At 38.5% G+C, this 26782-nt stretch overlaps 2 protein-coding genes across 2 annotated transcripts in view; both read left to right on the forward strand.

The window, feature by feature from the left end:
* The first annotated feature begins 64 nt into the window (after positions 1–64).
* LOC129739209 (60S ribosome subunit biogenesis protein NIP7 homolog) lies at positions 65–818 on the forward strand. Its single transcript, XM_055730631.1, has 2 exons — positions 65–242; positions 300–818. The coding sequence occupies exons 1-2, from the start codon at positions 187–189 to the stop codon at positions 784–786; spliced, it is 543 nt and encodes a 180-aa protein (XP_055586606.1). The 5' UTR covers positions 65–186; the 3' UTR covers positions 787–818.
* Positions 819–2158: 1340 nt separating this feature from the next.
* LOC129740650 (peroxisomal carnitine O-octanoyltransferase) overlaps positions 2159–26782 on the forward strand; it is a 36302-nt gene continuing 11678 nt past the window's right edge. The window contains exons 1-2 of the mRNA XM_055732396.1: positions 2159–2815; positions 12039–12965. Coding sequence (XP_055588371.1) covers positions 2564–2815; positions 12039–12965 — 1179 coding nt within the window. The 5' untranslated portion in view covers positions 2159–2563. The remainder of the gene's footprint in view (positions 2816–12038; positions 12966–26782) is intronic.

Genomic DNA, 26782 nt, shown 5'->3' on the forward strand with positions numbered 1-26782 from the left:
AGCACGTGCGATACCTGGCTCTTGGTCTGTTGTTGTTGTGTGCGTGTTGAAATGTCAAACGCTTGAGAGGTAAACAAACTTGAGACAACAACGTGTGCAGCAGATTTGCCGATAAGTTTGAATTTTATTCTATAATCGATTGGTTTTGTTTTTTAAACTTTAATCTAAAAAGCAACTACCCTAAAGATGAAACGTTTATCGGAAGAAAAGACTAAAGTTTTGTTTGAGAAGTTATCGAAATAGTAAGTACTACTTAATGTTGAGATTTGTGCTGAAGTTTAACTTATCTTTTCCCGCAGCATCGGTTCAAACGTGAAACTGCTAATAGACCGACCGGATGGGACCTACTGCTTCCGGGAGATGAATTCTCGGGTATACTATATGTCCGAGAAGATCCTCAAGCTGGCCGAAGGCATGAAGAAGGGCGAATTGGTTTCGGTTGGCACCTGTTTCGGGAAGTTCACCAAGGGCAACAAATTCATTCTGCACATAACGGCGTTGGCCTATCTAGCCCCATACGCACAGTACAAAATCTGGGTAAAACCATCGACCGAGCAACAGTTTCTGTACGGCAATCACATTACCAAGGCCGGCCTGGGCCGGATAACAGAAAACACCCCGATGTACCAGGGCGTGGTGGTAATGTCGATGAACGATACCCCGCTAGGATTCGGTGTGGCGGCCAAATCGACGGCGGACTGTAAACTGGCGGATCCCCTCGTAACGGTAGCCTTCCATCAGGCTGACATCGGCGAATACATTCGTTCGGAAGATACGTTAATCTAGAATTGGTTCAATATATATATTTTTTTAAACTATTTACTGTTAATTTGTTTCTTGGAAATGTCCTTGAAAAGTATGTTATTTGCTGCAGATTTCACTAACTGAATTTTTATTTTAGTTTTATTTTTATTGTTATCATTTGCCTAGTAACGTTTGTAAATTGCATGAATTATTGATCCATGACTAGGTCTGGTTTAATTAACGCTTAGGTAATTTTTTTTTATATCAAATTTATTGAAGCACCGCCTTAAGAGTCGATAATCTGAAATTTAAACTCAAACTGATTAGTTATTAAGAAATTTGAATTTGGGACATCAAATCTCTACGAATTTGGGACCTATCTTTTGTGTGAAACATGTTTTCGAATTTGTAATTTGAAATTAAAACTAACCAGAATTTCTATCTATTTAGCTTAGAAGAACGTCAGATCTGGCACCTTTTACCTCAGGAATCACTGAACCGATTTTTACTAACTTTACACCATTGAGTTATTTGAAATGATAATATTATTTTTGCCACACAAGGTTTTTTTCAAGTTAAACTACAGTTTATGAGCAAAATATCATAATTTAGGCAACTACTGTTTAATGAATGTAAACGGACGTACTTTTATATGCGTTTCCCGATTAACCCCACAATTAGTGTGTCAATGAATGTTTTGTCAAAATTTGACACCATTTGAAACAGTTTGAATTGGTTATCTTCTACATCGTACACTAAAATTCTACACCATACACCAAACTTGCATAGACCATGAAAAATTCCTCTGTGGAGTATTTTCAAACAACATTTGATATGGTTATGGATTTTTTTAGTGAGATTTTATACCAATTGGTTTATTCATCCCCATGGTTATGGAATTTTACAAATTTCTCTCTTTTCTGTTCAAATTCACCCCATTTTACACTATGCTCAAATTCAAGACTCCTAATTAAAGAAAATTAGATAAATTGAAAGCATGTGATACAGATCTTGTGTGTGGCCAAATTCGGTCGCAATTGTTGCATAATTAAAGGCGAAAAACAATCCATGACGGCTTTCCAAGACGACGCTCAAGCGTCATTTGTTTCGCCTTCATTTATGCAACTACTGTTTTATGGACCGTTATAAAATTATAAAATCGACCAACTATGAATATTCGAGTAAGCAAATTTGTTAGGAAAAATACGTTGATACAAGATAGGTTGTCGGAATTCCATACGTTAACCCCCTTAACCTTACGGTTTTGCCAATCTTTTTTTTCCACTTAAATATTTGGCTTGTTTGAACACCACCGTGTAATATCAGGTGCGTTTACTTCTGCTCTGTTTTGTTTTGCTCCAGCCGTACTCAGTACCGTTTTAATATTTTTTTTTACCACTTTGTGTCAGTTTCATTCATAAAAGAGAGCTATAAAGTCGCCGTCTTGTTCGTTCGTCCAATTTTCTCGGTTCAAGTTTTCTGATTCAGAACAGGTCTCGATTGCCAAATAATTTGTGCAATATTATCGTCAAGAGAACTATTGGGGTACCTGTTTGTTCAATTACTTGAAGTCGTAGTTATTGAAATCTACCGATTGACGCACGAAAGTTTTCAATAATCATCGAGTCCACACAAAAAGTCCATTGAACTTGTGTGATTGTTTGTGTACACCTTTTTTGCCCCGTTTATTACCGTTCAAAGTCCATCGATAACTCGATTGCCCCAGTGTGTAAAAGTGGTTTCTCGTCGGTGTTGAAAGGTTAAATTATTCAGTCGCACTCGAGTACTTTGTCGCACAGCAGCTTACGGTCCTGGTACGATGAACCGAGATACTATATACCATTTACCGGAGGATAGTGAGGAGTCCACATTTTGCTACGATGAATCGCGCCCAGCTTTGCCTTTACCAAAATTGGAGCACACCCTGAAGCGGTATCTAGAATCGTTGAAACCCTTCGGGACACCCGAAGAGCTGGAGCGATCGAAGACCATAATCGAAGCCTTTAGGACCGGAATCGGTGCCAAACTACACGCAATGCTGGAGGAAAAGGCGAAAAACGAAAAGAATTGGGTGAGTTTTTTACACGAGTTTTATATTTTTGATCGATGAAATAGCATACATTCGGGCGTTTACTTTTGGATAGGTGACGGTGACCTGGTAATTATTTTATCTTATCATCAGCGTCGCAAAGAACCTAATTTAGGAGTTTACTCAATTGTCCCTCTTTATCTCGGGACTGCTATACGCATTGGCAAACACTTCTTGCACCTTTTTTCTTAAAGATTCGTCCGACCTGGGCAGATGACCGGTACGTTCTGTTTCTTCAACTAGCTGAAGAATTTCAAATTGAACATCCTCTGGGAACTGATCCAGGAACTCCTGTATTTTTTCTCGGGAAGGAAGAATAAACCCGTGTCGAATCCGTTCCAAATGGTCGTAGATTTTTTGCTGTAATGCCGGAGACAAATGTTCCAGTCCTCCTTTCAGCAAAAGTTCCGCCAGTATTTCACGCTGCAGATTTCCTGGTATCAGTAGTTGCAGCCGCTCCAGATTGATGGGAGTCTTTACCTTGGGAGCAGCTTCCATGCCAATGACATCCGCAATTCCAACTGCAACAGCTGCCTTCAAGGCATCTGTCATTTCGGTTTGATCATCCTCGGGAAATCGGCTCAAAAAATGTTGCACAGCCTCCGGAGTAGGAATTACCTTCCTTATTAATGCGACATGTTTTTCTATTTTGTTTACCAACTGCTTCGAGGGTTTGAAAATTGAACCTTGATCATTAGCGAGTTCCTTCATGAGTTGCTCGTGAATTTCGATTGGAAAAGACTCATGGATCAAGTCTATAATGAATGGCGGGTCCATAAGTTCCGAAGCCAAATTGAAACCGAACAATCCCAATATCAAAAGAAAAGGGAACATTTTGCATCGGGCCTTGACGATAACTGTTTCTATTTGAAGAACCTTTGCGATATCGATATAACTTTTTTTTTTATCTATTGCCGAATGTTTTTGGTGTTTTCTTCTCTATTAGGGTCTTCTTATTGCTCTATTTGTCAAGATAAATTGATATGAAGTAGTGTTCTCATTCATATTACAGTCTCTCTAGTCCGACTCGACCCTAAAAAGAATTTGATTCCTTCTGGCCCTTATCGATCGAAATCAAAAAGAGTAGTTTCTGTAAAAGTGATTTGTGCTTGCAATTGCTTAACACTGTTGGTTAAGTTTGGTTCTTAAGCGGGCCATACATTACCCAGATGGCGTGTGCAAATTCGAGGATTCCAAAACGATTGTTTGATTCTATGCTAGCCCACACACGATACAAACAAATTTCGCGCGAACATAAACGCTTGCTGGCGAAAACAGCAACAGCAAAAAAACTACCTCCACTTTGGCTGGGGCTTAGTAAATGGCCTGAAATTCGTACAAACAGCACCATGCCACAAAAGGTTTTTTGTACAAAAAATTCCGATTCCCACGATTTTTCTCAAACCGTTTGCGTGCTCATGCAAGCAGTAGCCATAAACGATGCAAATCGTGTTCACAGCGATAAATTTCAAAGCACAAGCCACAAAGCACAGCAGCGACATCGTTCCCAAGAAATACGAAAGTTCTATCAGAAATTCAACGCATCCGGCAAAGGCTTCGTGCCGCAAGCCGAAATGTGCCGGGATAAGGACGGAGGCATCCTGACAGACAATCGTGAGGTGATCAAAAGGTGGAAGCAGCACTTCGATGAAAACCTGAACGGCGCAGATGCAGGAGACCAAGACAGTGAGGGAAACTCCATCGCTGGCGTAGAAAACGACGTAGAGTAGGTACTCCCAACGCTAGCTGAATAGAAACAAATCGGCTGGGAAGGATGTCATCGCAGTTGAACCACTTGAACTTATCAAAATGGGCCCGGACAATTAGTCCGATTATCTACATCGGTTGATGGTCCGGTTCAGGGACACAGAACAGCTACAAGAGGGGGATAATATACCCCATCTTCAAGAAGGGCGACAAATTGAACTGTGAGAACTATCGAGCGATCACTATCCTCAATGCCGCCTACAAAGTGCTGTCCCGAATCCTACTCCACCGTCTAACGATTCGTGGGAAGTCATTAGGCCGGCTTCATGGAGGGACAGTCTACGACGAAGCAGATCTTAACACTACGGCAAATCCTCCAGAAATGCCGTGAACACCAAACCCCTACGCACCATCTGTGCTCAATTTGCGAATTGAGGGGAGGTGTTGAAACTCACCGTTTGGTTCGGATCCTCTAACCAGCAAACGGTTTTGCTGGCAGCAGAGGATTCTGCTGCTCCGCCGTTGAAACCAAAACATTGTTTTGGTTCCCACTTGTTCCATACAATTCGCAATTGCAAACAATAGCAGTTAAAGTTTATGAGCGCAGAGGACCACCAGCGTAGAAGATCACCAGTGCAGAGGCCACGAGATGATCCAGGTCAGCCGGAAGGTGTCAATGGAGTTCGAGACCAGAAAGTCAGTTTTCGAGAGGGTTGCTCTAGATGTTGTCACGAGTTAATTTCCGATGGCCGAGAGGAGGACTCGCGGGATCTGCAACGATAAGTCAGCGTCTAAATCTTCAGATCCAGCCCGGATAAGAGGGTGGAAGAGGCTTTTTGTTGAGAGGGCTTCTCTCGGGATATGAAGCTACGCTGCGGTCAGCACGCGTAAGCTGATCCAAGCCTGCAGTACGATTTTTCTGCGGCTTTGGAGGAGGTGTTTTGGGCGACGGTTAGTTGCCAGCAACTTCAGTAACGTACCAGAGTCAGATTGGACTCATGCTGCTGAACGTTGCCCTCCGGCTTCCAGGAGAGGTCAAAGAGTTGATGCAATGGGACGAAAGTCTATGAAGCTGCATGTCGAGAATATCGTTATCGTTCTTTTTATCTGCGCTGTGGTTAGCATGCGCGAGCTTGTCTTCGCCGTTTGGAAACTGTTCCGGGTGCTGCGGTCGAGGTGGTTCAGGCGACGCACACAGGAGTATATAGAACAAAAAGTTGGCCAAAAGTGTTTTTTGATGTTTATACTCAGTCATACGTTTGAATATCTTGCAATGAGACTATTAAAATATTATTAAAGTTTAAAAAAATAATTTTTAGCCAATTCAATTACATGAATAGCAGTGATTTTTAAGCTTTCTAATAAAAAAAAGTCAATATCGAAACCGCTTGATATTTCAATTATTTACTTCCACCTTAAGTTATATGAATATCATCATGAAAATCCTTTAAATTTCTTACAGCTTTTTTGTACTTACTAATTTCTACTCAAATTTGCATCAACAATTTTTTGTAGTTTTTTTTATGTAATGTGCTTCAATAAGATTCTACAATTCAGCTGCTTTGCCAGGTGTCTCAGAAACTTTTTTGATTTTTTTTCGAATCCTGCTGCCCTTAGTTCATTTGTGCTGCATAGCTTAAAACATCGATAGGGACGATTTAATGGAGCTTCAGTGTTTTTTCACGTTTTATCGTCTATCTGGAGCACATCGTGAAATCTCAACAAGCCTTTTCTCTAAAAATAATGTATTGCTTCTATAGAGCAATATCTATACTGCATGATTATTTTGAACAGCTTAGCTATGGAAAACAAATGTTGTGTCATAGAGTGATGGAAAACTCCCATTCCTCGATTTGATAATATCCAGAAAAAAAGATAATGCGGTAAAAATTTTCGATCTATCGAAACCAACATCTATTGCTACATAACAGTTGATTACAATCTCTTCGGTGCTCAAAAACAAGCTGCTTTTCACTCTATGACGCATCGTTTATACAACATACCTATGGAAACCAGCAAGTTTAAGAATGAAAAAGAAAAAAATATTATTGGCTGCAAATCTGCATGGATACTAGGAAAAGGTCCCAAATAATGCAACTAACTAACGATATTCGAAAGATTCTCTCTAACCCTGGTTTGAAAGTTGCATACAAAAGCTCACTGGAAGACAACCCAAGCAATCAGAATTCCCTTAAAAAGGTTCCATAGCAGGGCTGAAGAGAATGCTTTTCAGTCTCCAAGAGAAAGTCAAAAAACTTCTACGCGCAAAAAAAAATCCGGTTGACAGATTGTTCTTACAACCAGATGACAGACTGGTAGCCTGTCGGTCTATCTAAGTTTATCTCATTGATTTTAATGTTTGCTTTTTACAGATTTGATAAAGAATAAGCTACTTAAGCTATGAGAATTTCACCAGCCTCTCGATCAAACCAACAATAGTCTCTAGAACTGTATATTAAGAAGTATTTAAACTTTACTTTATGAAATCACATTACATGAAATAAACATCTCCCCTCAATTCGGACATTGAGAACGCTGTACAGCTTCCCATGCCTCGCTCTCGGCAGCTCCTTCGTTAACGCATCAGCTGGCTGATCCTCAGTGGAGATGTGTCGCAAAGATAGTTCATCACTTCTCATGATCTCCCTGATGAACGCATACTTCACGTCTAGATGCTTAACGTGAAAGGAGTGCTAATCACACCCAATTCACCCAGGAAGTTTGTTATCTCAGCTTCGGTCGACGACAGACTGACCGTCTGCTGACGTTTCGTTTACCACGAAATAAGATTCCCGAAGATCATGTAAGCGTAGCTTGATAAAGATCTTCGATCATCGGAGTCGTTGGCAAAATCTGCATCAGCATATCCGATGAGTGGTTCCGATTTCGCGTTTCTGGCTTTACTAGTGCCTATCCGCCAGGCTGCCCTGGTACTTGCTCAGTGCGTTAACCGCAGCACAGATATCTGGTCTCGAAGAACAGAATGGCCTGGGGTAAGTTGAACGCTAATCATAAACCTCAGTCGTCCCGTCGCTTCAACTCGCTGATATTCTCATCAATACCAGCGACTACATTAGCCAGGTAGCTCAGAATAGCTCTTCTGATTCGCTGACTGCGTCTGAGGGCCGTTTCGGGATTCACGGAATCTTGATCATTATCGTCCGTCATCTTATTTATCGCTACTCTCGTAGTCGCTCTTGTCCAGTGCGATATGCTGACTTTCATCAAAACCGATGACGAATCTAATCATTCGTTGATTTAGGTGGCTGATAACAGCATGCGAACGTACAGCATATCTCGCATATTGCTTTCTGGTAACCCCAGTAACGCAACCTGAGAATTAGCCAGACTTCGATCGACAGCACTCATCCAAAATACCTTAGAAATCAAGACAACACGATCGACCGAGCTATGGAAAATCATGGCCAATAACGACTTCTTCGGGAAGCTGACCTGACTGATCAGGGCGACGATGGATGGAACGCTGTGCTGTGTGCGGTTTCCGAGTGAATTGTTGAGCTCATTCGAATCGCGCAGGGGTCTTCGACAAGGCGATGGTCTATCCTGTATGATGTTCAACGTGGCGCTAGAATGTGTTATTCAACGTGCAGTGGGCGAAATGCAGGGCACGATTTTCAACAAATCCAGTCAACTTATCTTTTTTGCCGACGACATTGATATAGTCGGCAGATCGCCTGCGGCAGTGGAGGAGATCTATCGCAAATTGAAAGGCGGGGCAGGAAGAATTAGGTTCATGATTAATACGTCCAAGTCTAAGTATATGCTGGCCTGCAGATTCGAGACCGACCGAGCCCGCTTATACAGTAATAACAAGGTCACGATCGACGGCGACGAGCTGGAGATAGTCGCAGATTTAGTCTTTCTCGGCTCACTGGTGGCCGCAGACAATTACACCAGCCGTGAGATTCGGCGGCGAATGATCAGCGAAAGTCGTTCCTACTGTGGACTGCATAAGCAACTGCGGTCGAGAAGACTTAAGGCAGCCACACAATACCGCGTCGTCCGTCGCGTCGCGTCAGCTGTCAACGCCGTCGTTGTGTACTAAAACGCTGACGCGACGCACTCTACAATTTTCGCACCACAATATAGCGTCCACTGACAGGGCTGACAGGGAAATATTGAGAGAAAACTCGCAAACTCCAACGCAAAATGTTTTATTTATTTTTATTTAAAAAAAAAACGGGAACATACAAACCAAGTTAATATTTCTAAAAAACGCTTTATATGTAATTTCATCATTATCATTATAATGTTAAAAATAAATTTCAATGACGTTTTTCAACAAATGTGTATCATCGAAGAGATAAAATGACGATGATATGATTTTTGAATCTGTTTGTGTCAATCTTTGACGAAAAAATATCAAATACGATTAGTTCAAACCCATGCTGACGCGCTTAAATTTTGATATTTTTCAAAATCAAAACGTCGACGCTCGAAAACGCTGCCGTTTAGAACAAGTTTTGCGTTTTAGTACAATGCCTTCGCTGACGCGACGCACCATTGTGGCGACTCAAACGGAAAATGGCATCCTCAAAATTAAATGTCAACGCGACGCGACGATCGACGCTGTATTGTGTGGCAGCCTTAACTTTTACATGACGCTCATTAGACCGGTTGTTCTCTACGGGCACGAGACGTGGATATTGCTCGAAGAGGACCGCGAACACTCGGAGTATTTAAGCGACGGGTGTTGAGAACCATTTTTGGCGGCGTGTAGGAGAACAGAGTGTGGAGACGAAGGATGAACCATGAGCTCGCGCGGAGGCGAAGGTTGGACGAGTAAATACGCTGGGCAGGACATGTTGCGAGAATGCCAGATGACTGTCCTGCAAAACAGGTGCTCGCTACGAATCCGGTAGGAACGAGACGAGCAGGGGCACAACGAGCAAGGTGATTAGATCGAGTGGAGTTTAATCTGGCGTATGTGGGATGCCCGAGAAGTTGGAGAACGGTTGCCATGGACCGAGTGAATTGGAGGAATACTGTTCATCAGGTTATGTCGTGAGACGGAACACCATGTAAAAAATTGAAAATAAATAACACTAAAATGCTGCATCTTTGTCATATTGAAAATTTAAGATATATCTTACTCTATGAATTTTATTAATAAACTAGAACTCAATGTAAGAAACGTCATCAAATGAAACTGTCTCTAATAACAGTATGAGTGATGATTTGAAGATGCATTTTTAACTATATGATGAATCATTGTGATTCCCAGGAATCATTCATGCATCGGCGAAAGGAGATAAAATGTAAATTGATTTGTCAAAATCAGATGATAACGAAGCTGTATCATCTGAACTCGTGATGATAAGCATCCGGACGGTATAAAGTTAGGTACCGAGGAGCAGTTTCCATCAGTTTCAAGTTTCCACTGGACTCCATCAGGATGAATTCGATAGTGACGACGCTGTTAGTCTCCCTGGTCTTCGGCTCGGTTTTGGCCAGGCCGTCGATTACGGTGCCGCTCCGGGCTAAACGAGAAGTAGCGCAGGAAACCATCGATATGGTGTTTGATACTGCTGTCATCACATTTCGAACAGTGGTAGCCAGCTATCCCCCGGATCTGATGCAAGATATTGTTCATGAAGTGCTAGAAAACGATGGAGAGTTCAACTTTTCGCCAGGGCTGCGGTCTAGATTGGATGCTACCCGAGTACAGCTTGCCTTCAACCTCAAGTTGGCATATTTGAAGATCGTGACCGGTGGAGAACCTGTTCCGGAAGAAATTCTCGATAAAATTCGATTCTACTTCGATTACGCCGTCGACAAGCTATTGTCCATTACTCCGTATGATTTGATGGAGGCGGTCTCCAAGGAAGTTCTGAAGAATCAAGGATCATTCACGCTAACTTCAGAGATAGTGGAATTGCTGGACAGAAGTCGTGCTGCCTACAAATCTATGGCTCGGGAGCTGCTAAGCTACGAATTTGAAGTGTTTGAAGATCTGATCGACGTCGATGATGAACTGCTGGAGAAAATTTTCCTGGCGTCTGACCTGTGGGTAGATCGCATTTTCGACATGATCCCGTGGGAAATTCTGGAGGATGCAGTCTTCTTCATTCTGAGCAATGATGGATCCATTGACTTTAGTGAAGAAATTGTGGAGCGTTTCGAAGTTACCAAGGATGAACTTCGCGAGGGTATTCGGGATGCTCTGGATGATATCACTGACCTCATTAATGGATAATTTTGAATGTAATCAACATGAGAATAAAATGATACCTTGTTTATTGACAGATTTTTTTTATTATTCGTTTTCGAAGGGGAGAAGTTCTGGGGAGTTATCTTTTTATTTTTGGTTTTAATTAAAATAATGTATATGAGGCAACATCAGTTGCTAACTGAACTTTCCATAGGCCGTAGCTCAAAGCTTACCTCAAAACTTAGGTTGAGTTGAAAGGAGTTGAGTGAAGATGATGTAAATGAACGCGAGTTAATCTGTTTCCAGATTGCGTTCTGAGGTTCCGTTTTCGTTCTCGAAATATTGGACTCTATGCTTCAACTGACAATGCTGATGGCGATGTTAATAGGGTAGTTTTTCCAAGGAATGAAGGAATGAAGAATATTTGTTTCTTGAGGAGCTGAATCGTGATTCGTCTATCCAGCCCCGTTTGTTGAATTTTTACTGCTTTGTTGATGATGGCTAGATGGCACATTGGACTTTTTTTTACTTGTGTTTTTGTTCGATTTATTTTTGGAATCTGGATTATGCCATATTAGGCTTATTCACTTAAAGTATACCAACTAATGCAATACAATTCCGCTAATGGCCAATATGTTTTACCGTTGATATGCTTGGATGGGAATGGTGAATAGAACCACTTTAATAGAAAAAAAGATCTTGGATTACCATAACTTTATTCAAGATTTCGTTCCACTGAAACCCCTCACAAGATTGATTTTAGATTCCTCCACAGCTCTGGATTTTTAGATAACAATGCGTAGAGCTGCTGTGCAGTCTTATCGCTGTCTTCATGGCTTTCCACAACATCTTCTCATTTCAAAGATTCAGGCTCGTTAACATCTTCTGCCTTGGGTTGTTGGGTGATTTGCCCTATTGGAAGTTGACCGAGTATTTCCTGGATTCTTCCCCAAACCTTCTGTGTTGCTACATCTAAATTGTTGCTGTCCTGGGTAGGCGGGATTAGATTGTTGCAGTGCTGATGAACTTCGTTACGGATGTCGGCCTTCACGTCAACATTGATGGTGACGATGTCTCCGAAAGAGTTTTGAGCAGATACGTCAGCCAGCTGTATGGCCAGAACCAGGCAGGTTAAGGAAATCGTTAAATACTTCATTGTTTCGACTTGAATGAGCAATGAATGATTCCTAACATTCGACGGTCTCGTGCTTAAATTATGAAAGATTGGCCCATTGGCGAATAAGAACAAAACAATCCATCATGATGTGCTTGCATCCCGTCAAGATTAAATTGATTTTTAATTGTTTGTTCTCTGTATCATTTCAGGTTGCCAAATGGTGGGAAGATTACGCATACTGTACCCTGCGGATGCCTCTGATACCGTACTGCGTGATGGCTCAGCCGCTGATGTTTGAAACGGTCGGTTTGGATGCTGTTCCGGAGAATTTTTTGAAAGGTGCTGCCATCTTCTGCTGGATCAATATGCGCTTCTGGAAGCTGGTGAGAACTGAAACGTTGCGGCCAATCGCCAGTGCCGATAAGAAGATAATCTTCTCGTCGGAACTGTACAAACGGCTGTTCAACACGGCACGCATTCCAGGACTGGAGATGGACAAGATTGAAACCTATTTCAAAACGGAAAAAGAAGGTGAATGTCCCTCGCACCTTTTGGTGATCTACGATGGAAGAATATTCAAATTAAATGGTCTACACGAGAACGGAGAAATACTGAGTCCACAGGAATTTTTGCTGATGCTGCAGCAAATCCAGCAAAAGGTGGACAGTGAACGGGCTAGTCACTCGGGAGTTCCGCTTCTGACCAATGATGATCGGACGACCTGGGCAAGGAATCGGAATCATCTGATGGAACTTTCCGAACATAATCGTTATTTGTTTAAGGAAATCGAGGGAGCGGTAGCGCTCTTTTCGTTGGATACCAACGAGCCAGGCAATTATTCCGAGGTAGCTGCCCGTACCTTGGTCGGTGACTTACATTCCAAATGGGCCGATAAAAGCGCCGTTATGGTGTGTTTCAAAAATGGCAGGATGGGCTGCATGGGAGAACATTCCTGCTACGATGGAACGATTTCCATTTCCATGAGTTTGTATTGCATGCTAACTATCTATGAGGAAGGCATTCCTGATTGGAGCATCCCGCCTAAAAAACTGGTTCAACCAGTCGAGCTGGTATTCGATGTGGATGATAATATACGTTCAGAGATTATTCGGATGCAGGAAGTGGCTGATAAAATGGTTAGTATCGCAGGCATGACAATACTATTTTTTAAATGCGGCTTAATTATTCCCTTGTTTTTGTCTGTAAGGGAAAAGAAAAGATAACAATCGTTGCCGATTAGGCGTGGCATCCTAAGTGTATGATAGACAAGTTTTCAGAATGTATCTAATCAATGAGATCAGTTGCTAGAAAGGACTGCACAGATAGATTTGTTCGCCCAGCAATAAGGCAAACAGGCGTTTGAATGCCACGATATGGGTAAAAACGTATGGTATTCTCAAAAATAGCAAGAGGCATTCGATAGCCCAAAAGTTCAAGAGATATTTGAACTAAAAAAGGCATAAGTAGATAAAAACTTGAATATAGAACAATAACAGTCAGGTTTCAGCACCTGGAAACCAATATACAGTAAGGTTTTTTTTAGACTGATATACGTACCGCGTACAAAAAACCGTGTAAAAAAACCGTGTTGATTTCCGAAAACCGTGTAAAAAAAGACCGTTCGAATTCTGCAGCTCTGAAGTTCTGACACTTAAGACCTGAGACCTGAGACTTGAGACATGCTTGAAAATGTAGTAGAAATTATTTTAGCTCCGATTTCAACTTTCGACCGGTCAAATGAAAGGGTTTAACTTATAGGTGACGAAAAATAGGGTCGCGTCTTCGCTAGTACAAGCTACTAGTGTTAGCACAGCGAGAAATTAGTTTAGCTCCGATTTCAACTTTTGACCGGTCAAGTGAAAGGGTTTGACTTGTAGATGACGAAAAATAGTGTCGCGACTTCGCTAGTACAAGCTACTAGGATTAGTACCGCGAGAAATTAGTTAAGCTCCGATTTCAACTTGCGACCCCTCTAGTGAAAGGGTTTGACTTGTAGGTGACGAAAAACAGTGTCGCGAGTTCGCTAGTACAAGCTACTAGGATTAGTACCGCGAGAAATTAGTTAAGCTCATATTTAGACTTGCGACCCCTCTAGTGAAAGGGTTTGACTTGTAGATGACGAAAAATAGTGTTGCGACTTTGCTAGTACAAGCTACTAGTGTTAGTGCCGCGAGAAATTAGTTAAGCTCCGATTTCAACTTTCGACCCGTCAAGTGAAAGGGATTGACTTGTTGGTAATATTGGTTACAGGGGGTAATCTTGAGAATCCGGGGAATTGAATAGTATTTAATGTGTATTTTTATATTTTGTATCACGTTTTGTTTTAATAACTGGAAAAATAAATCAAAACGCGCAAGCAGAAACTGCAGCACCCAGCTGAAAATTGAGGAAAATCATCATTCTAGAGAGCTCTGAGAGCTGTGAGCCCGTGCGTTTTTTGATTGTTTGAAAACTTGAACAAGATGCTACAAATTTTCGAAAAATTTTATCAAACATCGCATTCTTTGAAATTTGCAGTTAATGAAAAAATAACTTCAAAATTTTTATCCATCCAATCATGAATTTTTATGATTTCAGCTAGTAGAATTTGTTACAGTATTTTTCACCCCTAAATGTTTGTAGAACCCTCATGCTTTTTCTATAAAAACACTTATGGTTTAAAAAATATAAAATTAATAATAATCTCACAACTAACCTTGAGTTCTGTTTGCTTCAAACACTTTAACTTGATTGGTCGCAAGTTGAAATCGGAAATGAAACTTCTTTCTACCGGTAATAACACTAGTAGCTTGTACTAGCGAACTCGCGACACTATTTTTCATCACCTAAAAGTCAACCCCTTTCATTTGACCGGTCGAAAGTTGCAATCGGAGCTAAACTAATTTCTCGCTGTGCTAACACTAGTAGCTTGTACTAGCGAAGTCGCGACACTATTTTTCGTCATCTACAAGTCAAACCCTTTCACTTGACCGGTCGAAAGTTGAAATCAGAGCTTAGCTAATTTCTCGCGGTACTAACACTAGTAGCTTGTACTTGCGAAGTCGCGACACTATTTTTTACTCATCTACAAGTCAAACCCTTTCATTTGACCGGTCGAAAGTTGAAATCGGAGCCAAGCTAATTTCTCGCGGTACTAACACTAGTAGCTTGTACTAGCGAAGTCGCGACACTATTTTTCGTCATCTACAAGTCAAACTCTTTCACTAGAGGGGTCGCATGTTGAAATCGGAGCTTAACTAATTTTTCGCGGTACTAATCCTAGTAGCTTGTACTAGCGAAGTCGTGACACAGGGCCGTAGGAAGAACCGACTCATGGGGGGGGTTTTGGTGACTAATTTTTATCTATGAATTTTTGCCCAACAACACACGGAAAAAAATATGTTTGTTACTATATGATTATTCATTTTTAAGTACTCATTAATAGTTTTCGTATGAAATCGTAACTTTAGAGAAGGCACAAATGCCACAAGGATGGTATAGTGTCATTAATAAAACCTTTAAAAAAGTAACCTCTAGAAACAAAATATAAAATTTGCTTCTATCGATGGTCAAAATTTTTGAGCTTGTTTAAAACTCTGGTAGATAAAAGTTATTTGATTTGAGCATAAAATAAGCTCTTACCTTGAATTTCTTAAATTAATTTCTCAAATCAAACAAGCCTTTTCTTCTAAACTCTTTCACAAATTCCAAGATTCTAACTTTTGATGAAAATAAATAAAATTTTCCACCAAAAAAAACAGTTAGAGATAAAAAAATTTTGGATCAAATTTGTTTGATACAAACTTGAACTAAACTTATGATTTTCTTTTGAAATTTGGCTTTAAAAAAAATGCAATTTTAATAATGTTAAATCAAACACTGAGAAAATAAAGACTTGTGTGCAGATTTTTAGGCGAAGATCAGATACATGTTTTTTTAACAGGGAACATTTTTCATGAAAAATCAATAACATAATAAAAATCCTGCGGATGTTTTTTTTTAAATATAATTTGGGATATTAGGCATGAATCAAAACCTAGAAAATTTACTCAAATTCTACTTTATATTTGTGATTTTCAGCTGAATTGTATGTACAAATTAATTCTGATTTAAAAAAATGAAATCTGGAAAATGAGTTGACAAGCAAATTTTAAAGTTTATGTTCTTTTGAATTTTTCAACAATTTTATGTTGACTGAAAAACTCATCCACAAGCAAAATCCTTTTCTGAATTTAAATCTGAATTCTAAACCTGAGCTCAAAAATTGAACTTTGAGTTTGTTCCGATTTTTTATAAGATTGCTGAAATGTACAAAAATACGATTTGAGAATCTTAATTCCAGATTAGAATTTTAGGAGGCAAGTCTTTGAGCCCTCATTCATGAATCTATTACATAAATTTTGTATTGCTGGTTTAAGCTTAATTCATTATTTTAATTATTTGACTTTAATCAGTTTTTTGAATCTGATAAAATGTGAATTTCAAATGATGAATCTGAATCTGAGTTTTCATTTTTTGGATCGCCATTTAGAAGTTTAAAATGCTAAAATTTTGTGTTGCAATAAAATTTGGGAACTTCGAATTTGAATATTAAACAAAATTCTTGTTTTTTTTACATTTTGAAAACTATTGAAAATGCATGTGATTTTCGAAAAACATTATTCAATGTTAATATGAAATGCAGAACCGAATTTGAACAAGGATTTCAAATCAGCTTTTCATTCCTAATTTTTTATGATTATTCGAACTGAAAATCAAGAATCCTAAACTGGACAAAATCAGAAATACGAAAATATGTTGAAATTCAATTTTGGTTATGAGAATATGGAACCAGAACCTTCAAAATGGGTTTAATTTAAAATTTAATTTTCAGAACGGAATTTTTATGATAAGGTTGCAAGATTGCTTGGTTTTAACCGCATTGATCCGGATATTCAATAGAAAATTTGGGAAAAGTCCGATCCTACCCGGTTGCCCGGATTTCATTGGAAAAGTCTGGATTTTACCCGGGTTTGTTCTAATGTTCATTCTTAAATCAAACTTAAAAATACATATTGAGTTGAATTTTTTTTTCCTTGGTTTTGACCAAAATTGCCCAGTATTAACTGGATTTTGGTCGACAATTTTGATATCAAATATCCGGATCTTGCCAGGTTTTTATTTAAAACAGCCCGAATTTGTCCGACCCGGATACGTGCTGAAAAAATCTGACAACTTTATTCTATGAAGAAGTGAGAAAATTTTGAAAAACTATAGCAGAATTTTCAACTTAGGATGGGTTTTTGAAATTTTTGCATTAGTTTTAAAATTTTGAGTCTAGTGTAGAATATTTCGCTTGCTTTTCTGGACCCTCATGGGGGGGGGTTTAACCCCCAAAACCCCCCCCGTTCCTACGGCCATGTCGTGACACTATTTTTCGTCACCTACAAGTCAAACCCTTTCACTTGACCGGTCGAAAGTTGAAATCGGTGCTAAACTAATTTCTCGCTGTACTAACACTAGTAGCTTGTACTAGCGAAGTCGCGACACTATTTTTTGTTAACAAAAAGTCAAACCCTTTCACTAGAGGGGTCGCAAGTATAAATCGGAGCTTAACTAATTTCTCGCGGTACTAACACTAGTAGCTTGTACTAGCGAAGTCGCGACACTATTTTTCATCATCTACAAGTCAAACCCTTTCACTAGAGGGGTCGCATGTTGAAATCGGAGGTTAACTTGTTTCTCGCGGTACTAATTCTAGTAGCTTGTCTCCGGTCTCAGGTCCAAAGTCTCATGTCTCAGGTCTCAGGTCTCATGTTTCATGGCTCTTGTCTCATGCCTCAGTTCTCATGTCTTATGTCTCATGCCTCATGTCTCATGTCCCATGTCTCAGGTCTAAAGTCTCATGTTTCATGGCTCTTGTCTCATGCCTCAGGTCTCAGGTCTCAGGTCTCATGTCTCATGCTGAGGTCTCAAGTCTAATATCCCTTGTCTCAGGTTTCTGGTCTCAGGTCTCATGTCTAATTTCTAATGTTTCATGTCTCAGGTCTCAGGTCTCATGTCTCATGTCTCAGGTCTCAAGCCTCAGGTCTCAGGTCTCAGGTCTCAAGTCTTAGGTATCAGGTCTCAGGTCTCAGGTCCCAGGCCTCAGGTCTCATGTATCATGTTCTTAGTCTAAGAGATAAGATTTTCCCAACTTCAAAAAGATTCTAAGTGTTTTCCTTTGAAAAGGACTCAAAAACCGTGTTAATTCGCGAAAACCGTGTAAAGAAAAACCGTGTTAATTTCCGAAAACCGTGTAAAAAAAATCGTGTAAAAAAAACCGCGTAAAAAAAACCGTGTAAAAAAAACCTAGGTGTACTGTCTAGCTAGCTCAATGAAAATGGACTCTACACAGTAATAGGGAAAAATGCCACAATGTGGTAAACTCTTGGCAAAAAAAATTAAAACAAATCTTCAAAGCCACCGGAAATTACCAAGCTCGGTAGTTATTTTTCCGGATTCCTAACATGTGGAGTTCGTTAAACTGTTCAGTAATTTTTGCATAACTGAGAAGTGACAGCTGTCAAATATTTCTGAACTTTTTCGGCTAAAAATAACCGATATTCGGTTGTTTATATCCAGGGAGGCCAGGTGATGAGCAATGTGGTACAAAGAAGGTGATGAAGAAACACGCACACTATTACAGAACTCGTTATTCAAAAAGTAAAAAGGTAAACAAAGCCTACGTCACTTGCCAGGATGTTTATGTATCCTATAGGCGAGAATCGTAAACAGCAGTTGGCAATGGTTTTTTCCTCTAGTTTTCGTTGGTACAGCACGGGATTTCCATCGCCACCTGACATGTGTATACAGGTTGGGTGATAAGGACAAAAAATCTGGGAAATTTGGAAGAAAAAGTTTGTGTATGTCTGTGCACAAAGAAGATCACAAATTTGGTATCAAACAAAACAAAATGCGAGAGGAGTGGGTAATGTTTGTGTAGTTTTGTATTCAGGTTATTTTTGGGTTTGCGAACTGTATAACTAACACTGTTCCCTACCACATAGAACCATGCCGATCTAATTTAAATAATTAAGTTTTAATTAATAATTGGAGAAAAACCAATGCATACTAGCGAGATTTCTAATAATCCGGCACTTACGGATCCGATACATGAATATTGATTTCATAACTCAATTTTGAAAGTCTGTAAAATCTGGCAACTCTGAGCAAAGATCTGGGCAAAATCTGTCTCTGACCAATATCTGAACGCAGGGTCAAAAGTCTGTGTTTTACAGATAAATCTGGGCACCTGGCAACCCAGTTCATATCCCAGATCATTTGTCAAAATATTGACAGTTGTCAAAGTGACAGATCGTTGTGATAACGAACAACCGGTAGATAGTCACCGAACTGCCTGTATTTATTATCGAAAAACCGGTAATATTTACCCGAAAAACTATAAAAGTTCGGTAATACATACCGAACAACCGGTGTAAACCCCTGTTATTATTACCAAAATATCTGTAGCCGTTATCGAACATCCTGTAAATTTTGAAGAAAAATCGGTAATTTTACGGGAAAAAATTAAAAAGTTCGGTAGTATTTACCAAAAAACGGATAGAGTATATCGAAATATCTGTAATTAATACCGAAATTCCGGTAAATATTCACTGAACAATAAACAAAAGGCCAAATCGACAGACGAAACAAGTCAAGCTGTAGCTCTATTATTCAGTTGACTTCATCGAGTTGAATTCGCTGCTAGATTCCCCGGCAGAAAACGCTCATCATGCCTTCATTCATAGTGCTCTGTTCGCCTCTAGTGAACAAATTATACTAAAAAAGCGTTTTAAAATTGATTAAAGTGAAACATCAAAAATTTTATGATGTTGAAAGTTGAGAAACAATGTGTAAATCATGTTACAGTGCGTACATTTCGGATCTAGATGATTTAAAGGTCATAAAAGCTTATTTGGTGGTGCTCAAAAATTATAATATTTTCGTCACTTGAGAACTTAGCTGGTTATTATTTAATACTAGCTGACCCGGTGTGCATTGCTACACCTTGCAAAAATAAATGTAATATATAAAAATTTATTCAGATTTAGATTTTTGTAAGCATTTTTTGAATCAAACCTCATCATGGTTTAGATCTTACAACTTTGAAATGAGAGCTGCAGCTGGAGTTCCAAATTGCAATTCAAAGATGGTATATATTATTTACTGAAGCTTGATCTCTAAACTTGTTTTTCAAGATCTGAAATTTGTACTCTGTTTTAAAGCTTCATAATGTCAATATTTATGGATTTTCCACCTTTTTTTTCCCAAAGTGGGAAGTTACAAACTTTCATAAAAAAAATTTGTCACATCTATTTATGAGTTATGCTCCCCCATCTTTTCCAATTCTGTTTTTTTTTGTTAATTTTATACAGTGCAGATATCTGTTTTTTTTTTCAATAAATTCATATAAAAAAAAAATTCAGTGCATCACTAAATAATTTCTCCGCATTTTTTAATTTCTCTTTGAAAGTCAAATATACAAAAATGTTGGCAAAAACAAATTTCTAAGTTAACATTTGTCCCGTATGTTGGGGCAAGTGTAAATGCAAAGCTTATTTTCAGATGCGTCAGATGCTGTTCAAAGCAAATGTCCTTCATTTACAAAGATATTTAAGAATTTTAAATATCCGCTTCAGTTTCAACATTCGGAATACCTCTTCTGGTTTTTCCAACATATTGAATCATTTTGAAGATGAATTTCTTAAAAGTTCGACGTTTGCCTTTGCCCCATCGTGTAAGTTGAAAGGAGGAAATATTGTTTTGAACACTTTAAAAGTATTCTAAAAATTTCTCATAAAAATTTTGCTTCCAGTTGAATATCAGTTCTAAAGTCTCACTTTTCAAATAGAAGCGGATCGAAAGTCTCTTTTATGCAGCCATGTAACACAAAAACACTTTTCATGTTAAGTACGTACTTGAATTGGTATGTAAGCAAAAAGTACGATGTTTTTTTTTCAGAGTTATTTAAAATAAAAAGCTCCTATTTTCATTTCTAAATTCGTTACAATTGTGTATTTGTGCCGAAGTAACAATTTTTAGAAGAAAAAATATTGTTTTATTTTTTTGTAACAGAGAAAAGTTGAACGTTTGAACATGCTCTGAAATGAAAATTCTTTCGGAAAATGAATTCCCTCACTTTTGGTCAATAAAAATCAGTTTATTTCACTGATACCTTTCACTAATGAACACGTTAGTCCTATCTTATCTAATTTAAGAAAAGGCTCTTGATCAGTTCTTGTGTCGGATCGGATTTTTTGATCTTCTTTTTCAGTTAAGTACATTTTTACATGAACAACTAAATGTTTCCGATCTACTTCTGTAGAAAATATCTCATTCATATTTCTGTTATCAATATGATTCAAAAATAACCTTGTAGGAAAATAGGTTAAAAATTGTATGTAAATTCTTTACTTTCTGTATTTTTTTTTTTCAATTTTCCGCAAAGTGTCATACCATTATTTCATTAGCATCAGATCTAAATTTATATTTTTTTAAATTAACACGAACTGTTTTTGCAAATCTTTCAATTCGTTTTGATTCGATTGATAAAATACCAATCCGTGTCACATCTAGGCGTCATTTATTTCCACGTGTTGTGTACAATTAAGCAAGAAAAAACATATCTAGGTTGCATATCGCCCCCACGTGCATAAGAAATATAGGTACTTGCATGAGCCTAATTGTTAAATTTTTCCAGCGATCAATGAACAGTATGTTTTGGTTACTATCCGCTTGCGACGACCGTTTGCTTGACCATAAAGACGAAAAACAAACCCTTGAAAGAAAAGGAAATCTCTAAAAATGAATGCCATGCCTTTCCAATTTCAGATTTTGGAGAAAAAAAAAGTTCCTACCTATATGTATTATTCGATCGGCAAAATGTCAATCTGGGTCACATCTAGGCGTCATTGATAACCATGTGCTGTACAAATGAGCTAGGAGTCAAGTAGAAAAAAACACATCAAGGCTTCATATCGCCATCCCTTGCATTGAAAATATGCTTGGTTGAGAAATACGCGCCAAAATATTCCCACTGATCAGTATGCTATGCCATGGTTACTATCCTCTTGCGACGTTGGCTCGCGACGCCTCGACCATGGAGACGAAAAACAAACCGCCCAAAGGAAAAAAAACTTTGGGAAAATGGATGTCATGACTTTAATTTGTTTCGAAAAACTACAAATTTTGTATGGGAGCCCTCCCTCCCATAAGTCGGAGCGGTTTGTGACCCCGGCCCCAAAAACCCTCAGATGCCAAGTTTCACGATGATCGGTTCAGTAGTTTCCGAGTCTATAGGGAACAGACAGACAGACAAACATTCATTTTTATATATATAGATTTCTGTAAATATGAATAGGATATTTTTTTTGGTGAAAAATTAATACTATAGGTAGTACGAAACAAGTCCTTATGAAAATTTGTTCAAGAAAATACGTACTTACACGCTCTTTTTTTTAAACTCAAAATTAAGTAGTTTTGGTTCAAAACAGCACTTCAGTGGCTGCCCTCAACTTTGAGTTTGTCTGGGCAATAGCAAAACTAAGTTCTGATAGGCATACTCAATACTAAGTTCGGCAGTCGAACTCGAATTTATCCTTTTTTTCGAGGGTAGCTTATTTTCAGGGAGTTAAAGGATGATTAAAATTTGTTTTTCCCGGATGTTGCTGTTCCGGTACATTGCATTGCAATTACAGAGCGGTGGAAAATTTTGACACTCCCGGTCAAAGAAAACTTCCGGATGTTACTTCCTACGGGAAGTAAACAACATCCGGAAGTTTCCGGACATTCCAAGCCGCTCACCGTATGATGACAATGACGGACAGAATTTTACGCTGACACGGTGAACATGCATTTCATTATGAAGTTCCTTCATAGTCTTCCGGTAATTGTTCCGGAACGACAAAATTTTGCGACGTGTTAGTTGATTGATGTTCCGGTTCGAACTGAACTCGCTAAGTGTTTTCAGTCCAACAAAGAGAGTTCAATTTTTAGTTCATATGGTTGAACTCAGCTTTGCTCCCTTGCCGAAGGAAAAAAAAGGGATCAATTTTGAGTTCGCAGTTCGAACTCCGTTTTGAACCATCGCAAGGAGAAAAAAGGGTACTTAACTTTAAGTTCATAGAATCAAACTATGTTTTGAACCTCGGTCGTACTTAATTTTGAGTTAAAATAAAAGAGCGTGTATGTACACTCAGCCGAAAAGGAAACGTTAAATTCACCTAGATTTTCACGTAGGCACTCATTACGTGAATTTTTGCTTTGTTTACGTGAAGCACTTGGAAGCTAATACGAAATCACTTAATCCTTACGTGAAATTCCCATAGTTGTCATGCTTCAAAACAAAGACACGTTCGATTTACGTGAAAATCCAGTGAACCGCCAATCACAAACGGGTTTGTGGGATTTTATGTGTTCACTTAGCTCTGAAGGGCTCATTTGCGTAAAATCTATGTAAAAGAACAAAAGTTCCCAATATGGTGCGCGTGAATTCAAGTGCTATCGACTGTCGTGAAGAGCAGTTTTTATTGCGGTGGAGAAGCTGTATTTTTGTAAGTAGTAAAAATATCATTCTTTGGTTGTTGTTTACATATTTTGCCATTTCAACGGGATGCGGAATTGGAGCAGCTGGGACGATCACCCAATCGCTAAATGAAATACAATTTTTTGGAGACTTTGTGAAGTGAAGAAATGTAAAGTGAAGTTCAATTGTGAAAAGTTGTGTATACTTTTTTATGCGGGTAACTAAAAAGTTATTGTGATGTGATATAAATTCCGGTAAATAAAATCTTTTTTCCGAATAAATAATTTATTATTTCATGGATGCCAAATACAACACAATACGTTCATATTTTAATTAAATCTACGTGAAAAGTATGCAGTAGATCGAATCCGTACGTCTCGGTAGTCGAGTGGTTAGCGTGATAAAACGGTAATCGCTGGTCCACTGATGGCATGGGTTCGATTCCCATCTCGGTACTGGGTATTAAATGTTAATCTTAAGTTGTCCATGTCATTTATTCAGTCTGTAAGCCTAAATCGGCTAAGACGGTGTGTGTCTTTTGAATCCTTATTCACATCCAATCTACGTTATTTTCCCGTACGCTTCACTTACAACTCATATGAAAATTACGTGAATTCTGCTTGCTGTGCGAGTTCTGTTTGCTACCTGAAATTCACGTAGATTTCACGTGATTTTCATGGTGGCAAAAATCTATGTACATTTTCACGTAGCGTTCATGTGAAAAGTTTTTTCGGTGTAGAAAAGAGGAGTGCTTAATATCCCGCTTAATAAAAATTCCACTAGGGCTACTAGAATTCTAGTAGCAGTTCTAGTAGAATTCTACTAGAATCTCTGCAGGCAGCCAAGTAGAAAATGGCCCAACCGTTTCTACTTGGAATGAATTTTCCCGTTTCAGAATGACAGTTCTCGTCATCAGCTGGCACGATATGGTAGTATGGGTGTGTTTTGAAGGCGCTTCTGTGTGTGTGAACCAAAATTAAAAATGTACACAGCAAATTTTTTTTTGCTGGAAACCAGCAAAATTTTGCTGGTTTTTGTCCCGCTGACTTTCCAGCAAAATTTCCAGCAATTTAAATTGCTGGAAAAAACAGCAAACGTTAATGCTGGTTTCCAGCAATTCAAATTGCTGGAAAATCAGTAATCCAGATTGCTGGAAACCAGCTATTTCTTTCAACACAACCGGCAGTATTTAGTATGAAATTTATATTCAATTCAAAATTAAAGTTTAATATTGGCTGTGCATATAATAAGCAATAAATACAATTATTTTCTCCCATTTTCAATAAGGGATTAATTTATTTTCCAAAAAAAAACTTTTTTTTCACAACTTTCACACCGGCTCTGGGGTGGCCGCTTTGTGCCAAAATGTTGATCATCCGCCACCTGTAAAAATAGTTTTGATGAGTATCTTCTATGGAATATCTACCTGTACAATAAAAACTTACCCTTGGTAAGTTTGCTGGTTGCTAGAATATAGAGGAAAATAAAATAATTATATTAATTTAACCTTAATTCGTAAAATAGAATCTCACCTTACTTCAGCGTACGAAACAAAAACAAACTCCAAATTGACAACTCGATTGCTGATTTTCCAGCAAACTAGGTCAATTGCTGGAAAGTCCAGCAATTTGAAAACCGATTGCTGATTTTTCAGCAAAAATGACAAGCACATAACCGAATGCTGAAAAATCCAGCAATTCGAAAACCGATTGCTGGTTTCCAGCAAAAATTTGGATTGCTGAACGTTTCCAGCAATTTTTTTTGCTGGAAATCGAGGCAAAAATTTACAGTGTATATGTATGAGTGAGTGTTAATTCAAGAATGCATTCAAGGAAATTTCTCAAAATTTCAACGAAATGTTTCTTTTATTGTCTATAAATTTATCAAATTTTATCCAAAGCACACCTATTATACACATTTTTATCGTCTTAGTTTTATATTTTCATTCAATGCACTTTTCAACCACATCACTGCCACACGACTAAGCTCAACTCACTTTTTCAAAACGGAGGAAATTCTGAGCGTTCCGTTGTCCTTCTACGTATGAGTCGTCTTTTAGAGTTTCCGCCGTCATCGATTGGTTCTAGGGCAGTTTTGTTCCGCAAGAATCACCAGCATCCAACCTCCGGATCCGTATACCGCTAGTGTTGCGGTAGCACCAGTCTGAGCCCCAGGCCGCTTTCCGGCATGGAAAATGTTATGGCAAGCTCTGTCGTAATAGATTTTTTGGCTGGACGTCGACTAAAATAAAAGAAACGCCCTAATTATTTAAATTGTGAATGATGAAGGAAAACTTACCATTGCGCTCTTCGGTCCTCGATAGTAGGAAGTAAAATGGCCGTTGATAAAAAAAATCTTTGCTCTTCGTTTTCTCTGCATCAGTGCTGCCATGTTTTAAGAATATTATTTATCTAGCTTAAAATATTGAGGATTTCAATATTCATTGAAAAGAAAGTTGAATTTATTTTATGTTTTTCTATACTTGAAATACCAAGTTGATGTCTTTTAATTTGAAATTAAAAATTTAATGCGGTGCAATCTCAGAGAGTTATCTTCTGCAGTTATTTTTGTGGTATAGTTTTAGTAATGTTTGAAATATGGTAAATGTGATAAAATCAAAATTTTGGTCGTTGTTGTTGATAAAGTAAGATTATTATTGGTAGAACTACAAAGTACTTTAAAATAGGATTTTAAACACTAAAAAAGTGTGTAGTAATTTAGATAGAAAACTCAACAGAAAAAAAAAGAAATATAAAGATACAACATGCTCAGAATCGGAATTCCATTTCAGGGGTGGAATAATATAAATTAATGGATATCTGCTAACACATGTTTCAAAAATGTACATACAAATATTTGATAAATATATAAATACTTCAACCATCAATTTCATCCGAATTTAAATTTAATCAAATTCGTTAAACATATTCCCCTGGAGTTACTGCCGCAACCATGATTGTTTTTGAGTCTTGCAGTATGGCCGCCGGGCAGCCATGCTTGGATCACTCACACTTGCAGGGAAAAATTTGAACAAGATGAACAATCATAAGAATGGTTCATCTTGTTTGTATAGCATACGCATGAATAACATTAGGTGTAGATGTATTTGTGACCTATTTCAATATAACTCACAATTACTAAGAATTTTGACAGTGGAACTGCCAGTAATCTGTCATAAATACACGTTTAAAAAAAGTCAGGTAGAATAATAATTGACTGGGATGCCCTCGGTGCTCGTTATGCCCATGATGCCTCTAGTATGGTGATCTCATATGCCAAATCGCCATTCCGCCATATTGAAAAAAGTTTTGACAGCTGGCTGTAGTGTTTACGAAAAAAGGGGTCCAGGGATGCCAGGTGTTAGAGATAAAAAATCAGATGGCAAAAAAGTGTGTATGTGCACAAGCCAATCTTAATCGAAAGATCAAT

This window comes from Uranotaenia lowii, chromosome 1 (genome assembly GCF_029784155.1).
Source record: "Uranotaenia lowii strain MFRU-FL chromosome 1, ASM2978415v1, whole genome shotgun sequence".
Classification (NCBI taxonomy): Eukaryota; Metazoa; Arthropoda; class Insecta; order Diptera; family Culicidae; genus Uranotaenia; species Uranotaenia lowii.

Bases quoted from the DNA above. Each gene is read 5' to 3' on its own strand.
- LOC129739209 (XM_055730631.1), top strand. From the start codon at position 187: ATGAAACGTTTATCGGAAGAAAAGACTAAAGTTTTGTTTGAGAAGTTA. The intron at 243-299 runs GTAAGTACTACT...CTTTTCCCGCAG, and splicing joins TTTGAGAAGTTATCGAAATA to CATCGGTTCAAACGTGAAAC.